Consider the following 20206-nt stretch of genomic DNA (forward strand, 5'->3'; position numbering starts at 1 on the left):
TCTTGCTAGTGAGGGTTACCAGTCCTACTCTTAGAGGCAGCATATGGGAGAAACTATTCAGAAGTTCTTGTTGTATGTTTATTTTAAACATCTCTGTGAACTTTGGAAAATAAAGCTACTAAGAAAGCTTTACTTTTTAAACCCAGGTTCATTGCTATGCCCTATTGTTTTTATCTGTTATTTTTTTCCTTTTAAGTAGGCTCTACGTCTAACACAGAGCCCAGTGCAGGGCCCATTGGGGAACTTGAACTCACGACCCTGAAATTAAGACCTGGGCCAAAATCAAGAGTCTGAAACCTAACCAACTGAGCCATCCAGGTGCCCCAAGTTCATTGCTATACTTTAGATCAGTTTCGCAAACTTTTTCTATAAAGGGCCAGATAGTAAATATTTTCAACGCTGTGGGCCATGTGGTTTCTGCCATTGTGGGAAAGCAGCCAGAGACAATATGCAAACAAATGGGCATGGCTGTGTTCCAATAAAACTGCATTTATGGGCACTGTATGGGAATTTCAGATAGTTTTCACATACAGTTTTCACCAGTGAGACATAAATCAGCCACAAATATTCTTTTTTAAAAAGTCTATTGCAATAAGCTTCAAAATATGCAGCTTTAAAATTGCTTAAAGACCTATAGAAGAAAAAAATAAAAAAAGACCTAGGAGAAATTTTCAAGGCTCATGTGTAATTCACACTATTGTTATTCAGTATTTGCGTAATTTTAAAAGGAAGTGAAACAAACGTGCAAAATGGACTTTTCCGAAGAGAAAAATAGTAGCTTGAAAGCTGCTAGTTAATTTCTCAGAAGTTTTGTCTCATAGGGACCTATTGACCATAGGGACTTCTTGACATCCTGTTTGCATATGCACCTTTTGACGTGTCCTTCAAGGCAGAGGCTCTTATTCTTTTTTTTTTTTTTTGTACCAAGCATCTCTCTGACTCCTTGGCGGAGGAGGCCCATAAAATATACTTGTTGAATTGAATAAAACTGGACTAATTCAGTTTATGGATATGCTTCTAAAATTTATTTATTATTTATTTATTTATTTATTTATTTATTTTTTAAATTTTTTTATTATTATTTATTTATGATAGTCACAGAGAGAGAGAGAGGCAGAGACACAGGCAGAGGGAGAAGCAGGCTCCATGCACCGGGAGCCCAACGTGGGATTCGATCCTGGGTCTCCAGGATCGCGCCCTGGGCCAAAGGCAGACACCGAACCGCTGCACCACCCAGGGATCCCTAAAATTTATTTATTTATATTTTTAAGACTTTATTTATTTATTCATGAGAGAGAGAGAAAGAAAGAGAGAGGAGCAGAGACACAAGCAGGGAGAGAAGCAGGCTCCATGCCAGGAGCCCGACGCGGGACTTGATTCTGGGACTCCAGGATCACGCCCTGGGCCAAAGGCAGGCACTAAACCGCTGAGCCACCCAGGGATTCCCAAAATTTATTTTTTGATGGAAATGTTTAATTCTGAATAAAAAATCAGTTTTACCAAATCCATGTGTTCTAAAGTATAACATAAAATAGGAAAATAAGTTTCTTTTGCTTTCTTGTGTAATGTACAGGACGTCATAGGGAATTTCCAGCTTAGCATGCTATCATTTTTCTTTGGAAGATCGATGATAAACAACTTTGCCGTAGATAGACTTTCCACCCTGAAATATTTTTCTCTTCAGATCTCATGTGAGTATTCAGGATGCCTGATAGTTTGATTTTAAACCAGATTATCAAAATGATTATTTCCAAAATTGTTTCCTAAACGTATGTACCATATTTCGTCTTTTAAAAAAAGAGGACCTTTAATTTCATTTTAGTCTTGGACCTCTGAGTACATTTTTCGATAAAATAATAAGTAGGCTGATGAAATATTTAGTACCAAAAATACTCCTACTCTTCAACTGAAAAGATAGAGTTGACTTCTATAAACTCACATTAGCATCTTTTCCCATTTCTAATATAATAGGGTTACTCTCTTTTTTCCAGAAATGTCAGCGTATCACTTGTATATATGCACTGTGAGGGAATGAAAGTACACAATGCAGATAAATCCCCCATGGGTATATTTGACTATGGAGTCAATTGGGACCAACATCATTAAACAGACATTAGATATTTACATAAATCAGGTAATTCAGAGGATAAAATATAGAAAGAGAGAGAGAGAGAGGTGCAAACCAAGAAACAGACTCATCACTATAGAGAACAAAGTGATGGTTACCAGAAGGGAGGTGGGTTGTGGGATGGTTTAAAAAGGTGATGGAGATTAAGGAGAGCACTTACATGAGCACAGGGTGATGTATGGAATTGTTGAATCACTATATTGTACAGTGGAAATGAATATGACATAGTGTATTAACTAACTGGAATTTAAAAATGTAATATATACATATCCATATATCTATGATGAGATCCAAAATTTTATTCATGTACTAAAGAGTTATAAAGTGATGAAATTAAAGCTCAAAAGTAGGCATCCCAATAACAAGAGAACTCAGTTCTATGTAATGGAATTTTATTAGAATCACTACAAAATGAACTCATTAATGTAAAAGTAATGACTTTAAAATGCATATGTGATTTTCAGTCATTCATTCATGAACACATACTTGCATTTATTTAACATAAATATTGAGTGTCTGGTATGTTCCAGGAATATAGTGCTTTGAAAACTTAGACCACATATCAAAACTTATTATACATTCTAATTATTCTTCTTTTACTAGAATTTTTGTGTTAATATTTTTAAAGATGCAATTTTTTTTTCTTCCTTTGGAGCACAGAGGCCATTATATGCCTCTAGATTTTTCCCTTGCCCGTTTTAATGAAGGGAACTTATTTTTATTGATTTATAAAATAGACTGAAGATCATCTAATATAATAAAATTAACTTGAAGTCAACAATTCCTTGACAATAAAAATTTTTTGATGCATTTTTTAAAATAAAAAATTTTTTCCTATGAAATATAAATATAAGGTGATTATATTTAGAAATACGTATCAGATTTTCTTTAAAGATTTTATTTTTTTGACAGAGCAAGAGAGCACAAGCAGGGGGAGTGGCAGAGGGAGAGGGAGAAGCATTTGGGCTCTCTGTCTTAAAAGGGACCCTGGGATCACCACCTGAGCCCAAAGCAGATGCTTAACCGACTGAGCCACCCAGGTGTCCCTGGGTATATTGGATTTAATCCTTGAACAGTCTTTGGATCCCTTGAGATACTAACTTGGTAATTTCGCCGTCTTTTTGAACTCATGTAAAACTTTGCTGATTCAGTTGCTTTTTAAAAAGATTTTATTTATTTATTTGAGAGGGTGAGCACACACGTACCTGCATGTGCAGGGGTGGGAGGAGCAGAGGGGGTGGGAGAGGGAAAGGGAGAGGATCCCAAGCAGGTTCTGGAGCTCAGTCTCAGAACCCTGAGATCATGACCTGAGTGGAAACCAAGAGTCAGAAGATGCTTAACTGACTGAGCCACCTGGGTACCCCTGATTCAATTGTTTTTGCTGCTGTTAGGGTAGCGACACAACTTGCGTCTTCCCCGAGACACACTTTGTTACTCTGGCTGCTATTATTGCAGAATAGAGTCAAATTCTGGATCTGTGTAAGTTACTGTGAAAAAACCAATGAGCCACCAAATCTGCTGCTTCTGGAAATTTGATTAAAATTTAGTTATTCTGTTTAAAGGGAAATCTAGCTAGAAACAGGATAAAGAAATTCTTTAGGTAAATACATATGCTCTGAAAATTAGGAGCCTCTTCATAATTAACAATATTTGTATAGCTTTAGAGAAGCACTTCTCAAACTGGTCTGCCAACTACCTGCTTTAAAAAATATTGATATATTAATTATTAAATGATTTATGAATTAATTATTAAGTAAACTTAAGATATATATATATATATATATATATATCATATGCATTCGATATATATATCACATCAAAATGCAGATTCTTAGATCCTGCTCCATCCTTACTAGGTCAAAATCTCTGGGAGAGGACAACCACATTTTTTTTTTTTTCAACATTCCAAGTGATTCTTTTTGCCTACTAAAATCTGGGAGAATGGGTTAAAAGGGCCCAACTACTGCTTCTCAACTGTAGTAAAAGATTGAAAAACTACAGATTTGAGGACAAATGACAGGATTCCAACACATAATCATTAAATGGGGGAGATGGAAGTGATTCCATCTTCTCCCAGTTCCAGGAACCTTCTCTCTCCCAACATTCCTCATTTCCTTTTTCTTTCTTAGTGTGTCCAGGGAAGAGGATTTTGAAAGTTTACCATTTTTTTTCAATAAATTAACAGTAGAAACATAGATATAGTTTAATATGCCACCGAATTCAAAATTTTCTCTTATGTACTTCTTGAAATCTGTACTTTGGTCTCCCACTACCTCCTAACATTTGCCACGTACCAGGGATTGTCTATATCACCTCAATGAATTCTTCAATTCCAAACAGATTCTACATCTAAGAATTATGTGGTTTAGAAAGATTATGAAGAGTCACCCAGCCAGTTTTTGGAAGTCAAGATATGTATTTATATTGGTCTAAATCCAGAGCTCTGCTCTTAACTAGTACATCACACTATCCAAAAGCCTAGAATGGAGTTGGTGAATTTTATGATTTCACTTGTTTCTTATATAGATTTTCTTAACATTCTTATCTCTGAAATGTATTGTTTTTGATACAAGCATTAGAAACCGTATCATTTACATTTATTTATTTATTTATTTATTTATTTATTTATTTATTTATTATTTATTTATTTATTTATTTAAAACAATATCATTTAAATAAGGGGTCAGACTCTTCTTGAAAGTGCCAGAAGCAAGCCCTCCCACTTAGGTCCATGTGACAAGCTGCTTGTTGTTGGGGGTAGGGGGATGAGCAAGAGAGGAGCGGGGAGGGGGAAAGGGCACTGTCTTATCTTAGGTTAATGAGGTGTTTCTGTTGAAGAATGAAAGATGCGGTCAGCCGAAACTCACGCCAATAGCCAACCATTGTCACGCGGGAATAGCTCGGTTGTACCAAACCAGCAGGCACTTTTTATCTTATCCTGATTTGTTCTATCTAGGTACTAGCCATCACCCCTCATTTTTTCCCCCAAATCTACCTTCCTGTTATTTTCCCCTTCATCAAAGCTACTGCCTTAGGCTTTTTGTTGGAGGTTTGGCATTCACTCCTTCCATTACCGACTTCAGCCCTCAGCTGAGTTCCAGATTCAGTCACTGCAGTGTACCCCTCACCCCCACTTGTCCTCGTGGGGGCACTGCTGTGATCACCAATTCCTAGATGGTCATCATTTTTGTCTTCTGTTTCTTATGTTTACTCTTACTCTATTTCTTGGGACTGAAGCAAGAGGCAGAGTCACCTGTCAGATGGTGACGTTTGACATTTTGTATATGTATCTCAGGTTTTCCTAGTTGCAGTGGTTTTCACAACTTTTTTTTTTTTTAAACAATAGTTTCATCAGTGAATCCCAATTTCCAAATGACATCTTCCTTTTTTTTTTTTTTCTCAAATGACATCTTCCCTGGAACTGCAATATATGCAAATAAAAATGACGATGTAAGACAATAGGTCTTCCATAAATACAGAGATATAGGTAATGTCTTGCTCCCAAGTAAGGGCTGAAATGATTATCGAACATTTATGCACTGTTTTCTTGGTCCTATATGTTTGCCTTTTCCACATTGTTACGTTTCTGAAATCGAGATGCCTCTTATAACTGATGTCAAAGGAAACTTGTCAGCCACCAGGCCCAGGAATGAATTGTAGTCTGGAAACTTGGCAATGTATTGAAGGTACAAGGAAGGTACAATTCCTGTGACCTCAGTTGAATTATTTGCATCCAGGTGCACTTCCCAAGATTGACTTTTAACTTAAATTTAGTTTCTTGCTTGAAATTTCTTGAGAAAGATTACTCTGTGATCTAGTTTTGAAAGAAGTAACTAAACAGTTAATATTTAGTGTGAAGTTTGTCAGCCCAGACTCTATAATAAAAGTAGAAGTTGCCCAAGCTCAGCACTTCACTGGGCCTTGAATTCATACTGCCTGTTCCGTAAGTGAATGTGTGCTGGATGCAGCTTGTTACTGTCACCCTGTTCATAGCTGTGAAGAGCCATGAGTGAGTCGCAAGAATATTTTTGATTTGAATATGAAGAAAGCTTAGAAGAAAACTTTAATTATGATGCTAATGAGAAAGTGGTAGGTAATGGTGTGAATAAGTGTATAATTATTGGAGATTTCTTTTAAGAAAACCTCCATTTTTAAGGTAGTGTTTCTTTTTTGAAAAGGCTGGAACTAAATTGATGCTGACTTTTATAATCAGTGTCACTGTACTGTTGTGTAAACATGATAAAGTATTGTAAAACCATGATGATATCTGATGTGGCTTGTTAGCATTCTCTGGAGATTGCACAATTCTTTTATGCAGGGATGAGATCTTGTGTGAGCAGGAATGCCAGAGATATGGTGGGTTGTTAACTGAGCTTGGTCCATGTGTATCTGCAGTGACACACTCTCTCATAAAGTGTGGAAATAACCAATGACACATTGTAATTTTTTTTTTAAAGATTTTATTTATTTATTTATGATAGTCACACACAGAGAGAGAGAGAGAGGCAGAGATATAGGCAGAGGGAGAAGCAGGCTCCATGCACCGGGAACCCGATGTGGGATTCGATCCCGGGTCTCCAGGATCGCGCCCTGGGCCAAAGGCAGGCGCTAAACCGCTGCGCCACCCAGGGATCCCACATTGTAATTTTTTAAAATCTGTGTGAAGAAATAGAAAAATAAATAAATCTGTGTGAAGAAATGTCAGGGGAACCTTTCCTATGCAGTGGACACTAAATGAGTTAGCCTGACTGTCCAGGAAAATGTTTGGATGAATCCAGTATGCTAAAATGTTCATACAATACATGTAAAAAGGTGTGATGTTTTTAATTCCTATTTTTTTTTAAAGATTTTATTTATTTATTCATGAGAAACACAGAGGAGAGAGAGAGAGGCAGAGACACAGGCAGAGGGAGAAGCAGGCTCCATGCAGGGAGCCCGATGTGGGACTCGATCCCAGGTCTCCAGGCTCACGTCCTGGGCTGAAGGCGGTGCTAAGCTGCTGAGCCACCTGGGCTGCCCAATTCCTATTTTTAAAACAGTAAAACATGCTTAAAAATATTGACATCTCAGATCCAAAGTTGCTAAGCTCCTTAAAGTACCTCTGGGGAACAGTAGGTGGTAGGGCCCACAGTTTGAGAACCATGAGCTGGTTTTCCCTCCATATTGGTTGTTCTTGACCTTTCCTTGAATTCCTTAGTTCATCCACTCTATACTCTGAGAAAATAGTCTCACATTCCACTTTGTGTCTAATCCTCATTGTCAACTCCTAGGTGGCAATACTGTAGTGGAAGATGTACTTTGGAATTAGACAAACCTGGCTGGAATCCTTACTTTGTGACTTATTAACAGTATGATCTGGGACAATTTACTTATCTTCCAGCGATGGCATTATGCTCCTCAGTACAGTCAGTTATCCTCATTTAACACAACTCAGCATTATAATGATATCCAACAGTCACTGAGCGTTTACTATGTGTATTAGTCAAGTCCTCAGAGAAACAGACCAATAGGATATATATATATACACATGATTTATTCTACGAATTGGCTCCCATGATTAGAAAGGCTGGTAAGTGCAAAGTCTGCAGAGTGGGCCAGCAGGCTGGGGACCCAGGAAAGCTCATGTTCCCATTTTATTCCGAAGGCAGTACACTGGAAGATTCTCTCTTGCTTTGGGAGGCCAGCCTTTTGTTCTATTCAGGCCGTCAACTGATTGTATGAGGCCCACCAGTGTTATGAAGGGCAATCTGCTTTATCCGAAGAAGTTCATGGTTTATATATAGATCATATCCAAAAACATCCTCTAAGTTAACACATTAAATTAAGTACTGTCTATGTATTAAATGACAGCAAGTAATGCCAGATACAGAGCAGTTCTGTAATAAGTGGTAAATACCATCATCAGCATGATTATTATAATTCATCCTTTTTCATCTTCACTACCAAGCTCTTAAAAAACACTTCTCTAAATTTAACCCTTCTCTTTTGTGAACTAAGCCCAGTGAATTCTCTGAATTATGGAGATCACATTCCCCCAAATACCCCTGTCTGATTTTACATCTGCAGCCGGTGCTTTGCCATTGGCTTTTATCTCCAACTTTTAACCTTATTTTAAATCTTTTAGAGTTATCACCATTGTTCAGTTGTCCCTCTGCATGCATTGTCCTAATATAGAGTTTTCCTGTTGCGGGGGCTCAGCATATTAGTTTGCTAGAGCTGCTGTAACAAAGCACCAAAAACTGAGTGGCTTAAACCGCAGATGTTTACTCTCTTACAGTTCTGAATTCACAAAGTCCAAGATCAGGGTGTCAGCAAGTTTGGTTTCTTCTGAGGCCGGGAAGGAGAATCTGTTCCATGCCTCTCTCCTGGTGATTTGCCAGCACTCTTTGACTTGCAGAGGCCTCACTTTGATATGTGCCCTCATCTTCACATAGTGTTCTCTTGGTGTCTCCACCTGTGTCCAAATCCCCTTTTTTAAATAAGGGTACCGGTCATATTGGGTTAGAGCCCACTCTAAATGAGCTCCTTTTAACATAATCACCTCTGTAAAGATCCTATCACCAAATACGGTCATGTTCAGAGGTGCTGAGAGTTAGGATACCAATATCTCTTTTTGTGGGGGAAGTACAATTTAATTCCTAATAGTAATAGTGTTCAGAAGTAGAACGAAATATAGAAGCAATTTGAAACTGTAAAGTAGAATACATATAAGGAGTTATGCATCTTCATGAACCTTTTAAAAAGCTATGCGTATCACATCTCTACGGTACAGAAGTAACATGGATACAATGCAGAAGATGTCAGATGCCATGATATGGGGATTGGCAAGGAGTGTAGAATAAATGAGACCATTTGCTCTTGAGGAGAATGAAGAATTACTTTTCATTTATAAAATTTTGGTGCATCTCTATTAAGAATAAGTAGAATGAAGGTCAGACATTTGGAGGAATGTTTTGGGAATGCAGGGTGTTAAATATAAAAATATTGTGTTGAGGGGAATTAAACAATCATGGCTAGAAACTTCAAGATTATTGAAGTTCTTGACTCAGAAATGTTATTCAAGGATGATCGCTGAGTAAGCCCTAACACTTGTGGGTTTATCATACGAGGGTATAGACACCTCGATAGACTTGAAAAATGTTTTGACTTTGTTTTTGCCTTTTAATCCATTTGAACAAGAGTACTGGCTGAACAACACATATTTGCAATCATATCAGTGTCCTCAGATGGGCCATGAACATGCCATCTTTGAGTAGTCAACATATTAACTTATTCTGTCCGTTGTCCCAAGCGCTGGAGAAGACAATGGAGATGTATATTTATATTACATTGTTCAAGAAGTTAATCTTATAAGACAAGTAAACTAGCAAACTGATTGTAATGTGCTGATATTAATTTAACAATTTTGAAAATAATTGAGTGACAGTGATGTGCCACGCTGGGTGATATGTGCAGGGAAGACAGCAGTAAAATAAAAGAGCTATAAGGCATTTGCCCTAATGGAGCTTACAGTCCACTATGTTTGGAGAACATGGGGAATTTTGGACAAGTAAATAGACACTTTGTGGCTATGGCTCAGGTGGAGGAAGTACAGGTGAGAATGAAGCACACAGGAAGAAAATTTTACCTGTATTGAAGAGAGGCTCACGTATACATAATTTATATGCAATTATTTCAGTGCATTTGAGATTTCTTGGAAATAGAGGTCAGATTTTATTTCAAGGCATCTCTATTTCTCTAGGGTAACCTGGCACCTAGTTGGTATTGGTACAAAACCAAAGAATACCCTGCTAGATGATGGGACTAGGAGAATCCTTTTAAAAAATTAAGATTCCCCCTTATTACTAGTGGTTTCATCCAGTGGGAACTCCTGCAGAGTTCAAAAGGAAGAGAATCTGGCTCAATATTTCCTTTAAAGTTCATTTTCCTAAAGTGTTTGTGGAACCAAGAGATCATGACATTTTCAGATCGCAGTAATTCTTAGATGCCTATAAAATGACTTTCACTAAATATCATGATTTGTGTTAGGATTTCTGTTTTCAATGACCCGATTGGAAAGGTGACCATTTGGAACTCTTCAGTTGCTTATTAGGATGAGTTAATAACTCAGTCATCTATTATTTTTGTGTTTTACTGTTGGGGGGAAAGAAGCTACTTAGGGTATTTATGGATTTTCACTTACCCATGGTGTCACTTATATGATTAAAGATGTAAATATTAAGTGAAGGGGATTTAAAGTAAGGCTCTTAGAGCAGAGTTTTATTTCCTTGGTCAACCTTGAGCTGCTGGCCGTCTCCATGCCCTGCCTCTGTCATGCTTCTTTTTTTCTGGAATTCACAGTGGCAAAGGGTGAGGGTACAGCCACCTCTATCTCCTCCTCCCTGCACCTCTCAGGAGTTTTATGGTCAGTGTCCCTCCCAGTAACATCAAGTCTCCAAGAACATAAGAAATAGCATTAGCATTGCTCCACAACCTTCGAAACAGGATCTGAAACTTACGATCTTGAATCATGCAATGTGTCACCAAAGGGAGAAGAAATAGGATACTGAATTTACCTTTCAATGCTATAATTTGCAATTTGCTTTCTAAGGGTGAAATAATGGCAATGCAAGAATAAAATGGGTCAAAATGCCACCAAGAACCAAATTCCACATACAGTTTGAAGATGGGAAAAATCATCTGAAGCTGGGAGGTCTGAATCCAATGCTATGCTACTCTGTGCATCATCCTGAGAATTAATCATGCGTAACAGTAGGGTAGCACTGTAAGAAAGCAGACAGCATAAATAAAGTGAAGAGAGGGTTAAGATAAATGAGGAAAATTCTAAAATTTGACCGACCATGTATCTGGTTAGATGACTTCAAGTGGGATCCTTGAGACCAACTTTATCATGACTGAATTTTTTTTATCATAACTGAATTTTTAAAAAAATCATCAACTTTGTTTCCCTATGCCGCGTGTTTCAGTGTGGCCCTGGGAGTATTAGCTGTTAATGGGTTTTATCTTAGAACGTTTCCAAGGCGGCCTCCAACCTCCATTTTACCATTCGATCTATCAAGCAAAATAAACAAATAAATAAACGTCTTTGGATAAACGACTGGGTGGAATCACCCTGTATTTTATTTTTTTAATTTTGGGAGAAGTTTCATCAAAGCAGTAAGTAGTGAGCATATTTCAGAGAGGATTTAATAAGTAGTGATGTTCGTGGACACCTAGGGACCAGCAAGTGATTTGGAGGTTGAAGGTCAGGAGAGTTAGCTTCTGCTCTGCCTATGGTGGCCTAGACCAAATAGATCCCCGACTCCACAGCTAGAGCTTCTCAGAGGACTACTGGCCCCAGGAGAGGTGTGTCATCTGCATATTATGAGAAACTCTTTAATGGGAAAAGTCAAGTACCTTTGATTCCACATGTTGAGTTAACTCTAGAATGAAAACCAGGACCCGGAAAGGATGTGGATATTTGAAGCATTCTGGAGACTGTTTACTTTGGGTCCTAGTCATGATGTCCAAACAAAGAGCTTCAATGTTGAAGGATGCAGGGTTCTAGAAAAAGAGAGGGAATCATACTAGATAAATGGGATAATTATAAAACAAATACCAGCAAAGTTAAATCATTATACCATGTGTGTCATGTCCTTAGTCTGTCATTCCTGTGAAGTATGTGTTGCTCCTACCTTAGTGAGAAGGACACAGAATTCGTTTTCCTTCTTTGCCTCTCAGCTCCCACTGGGCATCCTTGGAACCGCTTCTCTGCTCTGTTCTCCAGAGTGCAGTTGTCTAAAATAACAGTAATAGTGGTGAGGTTCTGACAGTCACACAAGTTTCTCTCTGTGAGCTTTTACAAATGCCAGCCAGTAACCCAGTGGCATTTCTACCATAAAATCTTAAGGCCAATCCATTTCCCCGCTTCCTTATTTTCTTGGTTCCAAATCTATTTCTTACTGCCAATGGAAATAAAACCCAGAAATTAGAGAGTGATGGTGTCATTTGTCTTTCTTAGTAAAGAGCTCCTAAAAGTGAACTTACAGAGGATACAGCAATTTTATAGCTCAGTTAAATCATCCTATCTTTCTAGCCAGTTGTTCCAGCTGCAATAAAATTTGTGGCTTTTATTGGTGGCTTCGTGCCCAGATAGAATAAAAAGCAAACAAAAACCATGGAATACCACTCTGAGGCTGCTTTTTCAAAAGTACATGGGCATGGGCTCTAAATCACAGTGCTTTGTTTCTTCTTTGTTATCTTTCAAGATGGGTGGGAATTCTCCGACCATTGCTTGTTGTCTCCCAACTGCTTGAGTCCCTGAAATCCAAGTCACATGGGCGAATTAGGTAGAAATGGTACAAATGGTTTTTCGCCCATGGTACCCATTCCTCAGTTTCTTTACACTGTTAATGCCATGATCACTCTTATCGGTATTTATGGTGGTTACAGCTCTGAGTGCCTTGCTTGGAGGAGGGGGGGTTCAGGAAACAAATGATCCGCATGACTTACGATGCATGATCCTCTCATGGGAAGGGGGTGCTAATCACTTGCAGGGGCCGCCCAAGCACAAACCCATTTGAAAGGGCTTAAAGTGTCAAAGTCACCGTAATAAGAACTTACATTTCACGGTTCGAGGAATAAAATAAAATAAAATAAATAAATAAAATAAAATAAAATGTGGGAGAACTTTCCAAAATCGACACTGACAGTCCATTTCTGTGTGTCATTTGTCTTAATACCAGCTTTAGTAGCTATAATTCACATATCAAACCATTTACCCATTTAAAATATTCAGTTCCCTGGTTTGGGCAGGTTGGGGAACTCTCACTATCAATTTGAGAATACTTTCATCACTCTGAAAAGAAACTCCATACCCATGAGCCGTCCTTCCCTGCCCTAGACAGCTGCTCATCTGCTTTGTATGTCTATAGATTTGCCTGTCCTGGGCATTTCTGTAAGCGGAACAATGTAGTTTTTGTGACTTTGTTCACTTAATGTGATGTTCTCGGGCTTCATCCATGTGTCCAGTAAATCATTTTTTTATCACCGAGTAATATTCTAGTTGAGGAATACCCATTTGTCTGTTCAGCAGTTGATATTTGGATTATTATTATTTCTACTTTTTTTGCCTGTTGTAAAAAATGCCGCCATGAACATTTGTGTACAAGTTTTGGCACAGACATATGTTTTCATTTCTCTTGGGCATGTACCAGCAAGTGGAATTGCTGGATCATAGGGTAACTTTAGATTTCATATTTTGAGCATCTTTAGGGCTTTTTCAAAGTGCCTGCCTCATTTTACATCCCCACCATAGGATGTAAAATAAAGGTTCTAGTTTTTCCACATCTTTGTCAACACTTATTATTACCTGTCTTTTTTTTTTTATTATTATAACCATTCTAGCAGGTGTGACATGGATTCTCATTGTGGCTTTGATTTGCATTTCCCCAATGGCTAATGAGCTTGAGAATCCTTTCATATGTTTTTGTATATCTTTTTTTTTTTTTTTGAGAAATATCTATTCAGATACTTTGCTTCTGACTAAATTGAGTTGTCCTTTTTTGAATTATGAGAGTCCCTAAATACTCCAGGTAAAACTCTTTTTATCAGATATATGATTTGTAAAAATTTTCTCCAATTCTTTGGACTATTTTTTTTGCTTTCTTCACAGTGTCCTTTGAGACATAAAAAGTGTTTGGCTTTTATGAAGTCCAGTTAACTCTTATCTACTGTTACTTGTTCTTTTGGTGTTCTATATAAGTGTATGCAGTTGGTGCTAATATGGTACATTTGATACGAGGGTAGGTTTGGTGTCATATCTTATTTTTTAATTCAGTCTTCTGTGGGCAAATTATTTTAGCTTCCTCAGACTCAGTTACTCATCAGTAGGTGGGAGATAATACTAAGACTTATGAATTGTTGTGGGGGTTCAGATGACATAAGGTATATGAAATCCCTAGCGTTTTGCAGGGCTGCAGTAAAACCCTATTGATGTTAGCTGTTACTATTGTTATAATCCCAGTAATAATAAACTCCAGTGCTCTGAAAATTAAACTGAAGCCAAGTGATTTCTTAGATGAGGAAGCATGTAATAAGGGACATTTGTACTACTTTATAGACCGTATTGAATTTGGCTCCCATGAAAACCAGGTAAAGTAGTCATGGTAATTGTTCTATCAGGAGCTGCAGCTGAGAGAGCCAGAGCCTTTTCCAAGGTCACATGACTGGGAAATGATAGAGACAGGGTGAGACCTAGAGTTGTCTTTTCTTTTTAAAATCACTCATTCGGTTTTTTCAGTGACAGATTTGTAGTAAGAGTCAGGTGACTGGTTTTGTAGTCTTTATGATGAAGTAGTGCCTCAGACATCCATATAAAGAGGAAAAAGTAATTTCGTGGGAAATTAGTACTGATAGTGAACATTGTGTGAATCATGGAGTTAGAACACAATTGACCAGAGGGGCATCTGGATGGCTCAGTCCATGAAGCGTCTGCCTTGGGCTCAGGTTATGATCCTAGGGGTCATAGGGATTGAGCCACGAGTTGGGCTTCTGGTTCAGTGGGGACTCTGCTTCTCCCTCTGCCTTTCCCTTTGCTTTTGCTTGCTCTCGCTCTCTCTCTCTCTCTCTCTCTCAAATAAATAAAATCTTTAAAAAAGATTGACTAGAAATTTTATGGTGGATAGCTATAATGAGTAATGCATTATAACTATGTTCCTTCTTTAATTAAAAAAAAAAAACTTCCTCCTTATTTCCAAAGACATACATGCTCATAAACATTGGAGAAGATAGAAAAGCAAAAAAGAAAGTATGTTTTCAGACATTTCCTTAATATGCATGCATTCCCAATACACTTATATTTAGAAGCATCTTATAAAATGGGCAGATTGATTTTTCTTTTCAATGTTTGGATTCTTTAGGCATGAAGTTAAACTAATTTATATTAGGATGCCTGTATGGCTATAAATTCTGGACATCCAGAAGATTTTTCAGAATTGGCTTGGTGTCTTTTGTTAAGCAGCAATTAATTATCTTCCCAGATTATCTGAAATTCATTGACTACATTTACTTTACTGTTCACTCATCTAGAGAAAGAAAAAGAACTTCTATAGTTCTCCTGGTAAAATTAGATCCTCATGAGCTCTTAAACATAAACACGACTGATCTTTAGCAAAGCATGTTCTTCCTAAAGATTTTTGAGCTGGCTCAAGTGGCTATTACTTATAAATTCACCAGTTTATGAATAAGAAGCAAACATTGTTTAAACACCTCTGGGATCAGAGGGCAAGGACTCCCTGGCCTGACCCTTACCCCAGAACTATGATATTGGGGTGCAGTCTTGAAGCATGCCAGTTTTACACAAGACTTTTTGAGAGCCAGATACCACTGCTGTCTCAAGCATTATTTTCACCAAAATTCACTGAGAAAAATACATCTGACTACGAGATAACATTGAATCTAAGTTGATAAAGCTGTGATGTTTGAAGTATTATTTTTATGACTTTTTTTCTTTACATCCTTATAAAGATGAGAGACTTCTGGTCTCAAATCAATCCTTCCTGTCATACTCGTGGATCAAAAAACAAAAACCCCAACATCCTCCCCCACAGAAAAAGAATCTAAAACAAAATGATAGTGCTTTGCTGCAGAAATTTGAGATTTATTATCGCAACATGTTCAAGTGAGTCTCCATCTTTGCTTTGCGTTAAAGTTCAACATTTCCTTCAGTTGGGACTATCCAGATTAGTTGGGCTAGTTCAAACTCATGGTAATTAAGTTGAATGATGAGAAAACCTCTGGTGTATTTAAATATGTCTACACAAAATAGCTCAATTTACACTTAGTTCCTTGAGTATTAATTGTTTTGTGCAAAAAGGAAAAAGACTACTAGTCTTTGAGTGTATCAATTTGTCAGTCTTTGGGAGAAGTGTCATACAACCAGTGCTTGTCGAATTTGCTCTTTTACTTCATTTGGCCTGTTAAAGAAAATGTAAAGTTAAATACTGTGGAAGCGTGATTGTTTTATACAGACAAAATCATTTTGAACTGAAAAGGTCTAACACCTGACTTTCATCTTAGATTTTAGCACGTGAAAATGTCAGATGTTTCTGTTGGATTAATAAAAGCCAAAGGTCAAATGGAAAAAATGATTATAAACTTTAATTATGTGATTTTAGAGGGATAGAGTTTATGAAAATCAAGGCTTTCATAGTGGCTATAATTGAAAAATTATTTTCATTATAAGAATTTATAAGTCGTTCTATAAAAAAATTAGAAATGTTGTCCTAAGAAATGAAATTAATTAAAAACAATTCTTGTGTATGTGTATTTTTAAACAGTGAAGTGATAGAATCTTTCCTCAATAAAACCTGAAGCCTCTTACAGTTCAGTGAATAAAACAGTGTATCTGGGGTACCAGACCTTTTCTTTCAAAATCACTCTGGAACTTTTAAGATCTAAAGAAGTGTATAACTTAGGGACCTCTGTTAACCCCCATAAGTAATAATTAGCTAGTTTGTTGGAAATGGCCAGAACTTTGGAAAGGGTCACAATTTCTAAGACCTTTTTTTAAAATCCATTGTCACTATATAGTGACTGGTTATGAATGAAGGAGAAAATTAATTAGAGATGAGAGGAAGAGATGGTGGGAGCAAATTCGAAGAGGAGAAAGAACAGGGTTTATTGCTTGTGGTTATTCCAGGCATAATCTGCTTTGCTTCATGAACCACCTAATGCTTATTGATTTCCAATGGAGGAAATGTGGAAGTAGAAATCCTTACTGGGCTTTCCTAAATTCTATCTGAGTACATTTAACCTACTCAGGATTATGCAAAAGGAGTGGTGGCTGGAGTCTTTCAATAAGTGATATTTCATAAAGTGTAGGTATCTGGGGAGTTTTTTGTTTCGTCTTTGTTTTTGTATTTCTAAGATTGGCTTGAGGCAGGCATGGAGAACTCATTGGAGCAGAAATTTCATTCAATGTTATCAGTTTAATCTAACAGGATACGTTTTTTTCCCTAGGGTGACTCTGGCGATTTCTAGGCAGCCTAAGGCGAACTAATTTTAGTTCTCATAATTCACTTTAAGCCAAGTTTCTATTTCAGGATACAAATATGGGTTTATTGTGACAACCTGTCAGGAAACACTAAATTTTATTGCTAATTAAAAATAGCTAACTTGAGTTTTAATCCTACCGAATACTTGGTTTGATGATGCTGAGCTTTGGAACTCTTGATAATCAAACCTTGATTTCAAGGTGCAATATACATATGAAAACAGGCACCAAAAGCTTTTAATACAGGCAGCCCACGAATTGTGTTACTTTAAAATGAGCGTGAGACTCATTCATGGGAATGATCATCAGATCTTAGATATGGACCAAAGGATGTTTGTTCATATATATTTTTTTTAAAAGATAAAAAGATTTATTTTTTAATTTCCTGCAAAATGTCTTATGGTATTTGGAATTTACAGAAAGTAAAATCCTGTTTATTTGTCAATTTGGTATCATATTTTAATAATTTCAAACATACTGAACATAGTTTATTAATGGATGGAATCTATTTTCCTTTTTACTAAACCTTCTTTAGACTCCTTCCTTTTTGTCTTCAATGCCATTGCCCTTGTTCCAAGTCTTTCCACCATTTGGCATTCAGTGACCTACTGCGTATGGCCCTTTTTGGCTGAGCAGATTGTGAAATTATCAGGAAATTTGTGAGCTGGTTGTTAAGTACAACTAGTACTAAAAATTAAGTGATATAAACTTATAATTAGATAAATTATATTAAAACAAAGGTAATAAAAATGCAACAGTTGTCACTACCTAATTTGACATTTCACTATTATCTTTGCTGTTTAGGTGATTTACTGTCATTATAACTGGAAGATGAACATACTATGTTATAACATGCACCTCTGTATCTCTTCCCAACTCTGTGTTCAATGACTTCACATTTACTAGCTTGAAACTGGTCACAGTGGGAGTATTTACACCACAGAAATGGGCAAATGACTGAAGTCACTTTTGTCTTCTTGGAGAAGGGCTGGTTAAAGATTTGCCAGGGTACCACCCCACTGCCTGCAGTTTGCCAGCTTTTAGCCTTCCTGCATCTAGATGCTTATCTCTATGAAGATTATTTTGTTTTATCTGTACTAGTTAGAAACAATATCCTTGAAAATAACTGAAGGAAAAGAAAAGGAAAAGGAAAGAACTGGCATATCCTAAGTATTGACCATACTAGCTTCACTAGTTTTCATCATAACTTGTTCTTTATTAGATGTGGAGGGGGTGGATGCTGTGGGGTGAGGAGACAAAATATAAAGTTATGATCCCCACCCTCAAGTAATGATTCAGAAGTGATAATTAGGCCAACAAATTAATGCAAAGTATTCATTAATCCTTTAGCTGTAGTCAACTCATTCAAAAATAGTTTGTTGCTGAGAGCCATGTATAAGAACAACATTGTATGGGAATATTGGTTGAGGGTCCATCTTCTTTATCATTCATAGATCATTTTATATTTAAAGTGGTAGAGATGGGGCTTCAGTGATTCTAAACTCCTAGTATCTTGTTATTTGGGGGCAGCTTTTTTGGTTTGTTTAAGATTTATTTATTTGAGAGAGACAGAGTGCAGGGTGGAGAGTAGGAGCACAGGGAGAGGGAGAGGGAAACTCAAGCAGACTCCATGCCGAGTGTGGGGCTCAATCTCATGACCAGGAGATCAGACCTGAGCCAAAACCAAGAGTCAGAAGTTTAACTGACTGAGCCACCCAGGTGCCCTGGAATAGTTTGTTATTTTAAGAATACTTTATTTTTTAAAAAGATTTTATTTATTTAGTTATGAGAGACACAGAGAGAGAGAGGCAGAGACATAGGCAGAGGCAGAGACATAAGCAGGCCTCTCATAAGGAGCCCAACATGGGGCTCAATCCCGGATCTTGAGCTGAGGCAGACACTCTACCATTAAGAATACTTATATATAGAATGTGTAGTGGCTTATTTTTTTCTGCTGGGAAGGATTCTACTATCATTCCTGATCCTTTCTCTTAGGCATGTTAGTTCAGAGGTATTGGTGTTTTATACAGATGCGTCCTATAAAATATGAAGCACTGCTATTTCTATAAGTTGACTTATTTTATTCTAGTATTTATGCACCCACCACTTCTCACCTGCCAGAAGATTTAAAATAGTATCGGATTCCAAGTCTATAATGGAGACCAAATCAAGTGAATATTGACATCTGTCCCTTCTCTTTGTTTCAGCTGGACCAGACCAATTTTGATAAAAGGCTATAGACAACGCCTGGAATTATCAGACATATACCAAGTCCCTTCTGCTGATTCTGCTGATCATCTGTCTGAAAAATTGGAAAGGTACGTTCATGGACATTATTCATTAGTTGGAGGGAGGAATTAATACTATTAATTATTATTAATAATACTCTAATTATTTAAAGGATAGAGAACTAGCTTATTAATGGCTTAATTCCTAAAATGACATATTTAAGATAGGAACATCTTATTTTCTGGTTGCAGTCTTGACCAATTAAAAATTAATTAAAGTTTGAAAGATTAGCTATTTTTCTGATAAGTGACTTTTTTTTTCTGAAAAATAATTGTGAGAAGTTACCTGTCTTTAAAGAACATTAAGTGGATTTTGTGAAGACTGAAGTAACATCTTTATGAAGCAAATTGTTTATTTGCCCTCAAAATCTTAATATGCGAATATGAATGTACTTACTTGGACATCCTAAGGTAATGGCCATTAGATATCAAAGAAATGTAAAAATTTCTTTGAGTACATATTGAATGCTGTGTATAGTATCTCCTCTCAGCTCATGGAGGAGCGCATCATCACTTCCATCTTGTAGAGAGTAAAGGAAGCTCAGAGAGATGATGCAGTTTTCCAGCTGATGACCAACAGAGCCACAATTCTAGGGCAGATCTGTACTTGCCACCTCCTCAGGATCGGTGCTTCCCGTTGTAGACTAGTTCTCAGAGTTCCCTTTTCTACGAGTAATGGTTAGAACCCTTTTGATTACCAGTGACAGAAACCCAATTAACCAGCTTAATAGAAAAAGGGAATTTGTTGGCTCCTGT

General features: G+C 37.1%; 1 protein-coding gene across 1 annotated transcript in view; it reads left to right on the top strand.

Annotated features, from left to right (window-relative positions):
• Nucleotides 1-20206, top strand: part of CFTR (CF transmembrane conductance regulator) — a 162535-nt gene that overhangs the window by 8346 nt on the left and 133983 nt on the right. The window contains exon 2 of the mRNA XM_041728196.1: nt 19370-19480. Within this exon, the coding sequence (XP_041584130.1) occupies nt 19370-19480 (111 nt within the window). The remainder of the gene's footprint in view (nt 1-19369; nt 19481-20206) is intronic.

Source organism: Vulpes lagopus, chromosome 13 (assembly GCF_018345385.1).
Source record: "Vulpes lagopus strain Blue_001 chromosome 13, ASM1834538v1, whole genome shotgun sequence".
Taxonomy (NCBI): domain Eukaryota; kingdom Metazoa; phylum Chordata; class Mammalia; order Carnivora; family Canidae; genus Vulpes; species Vulpes lagopus.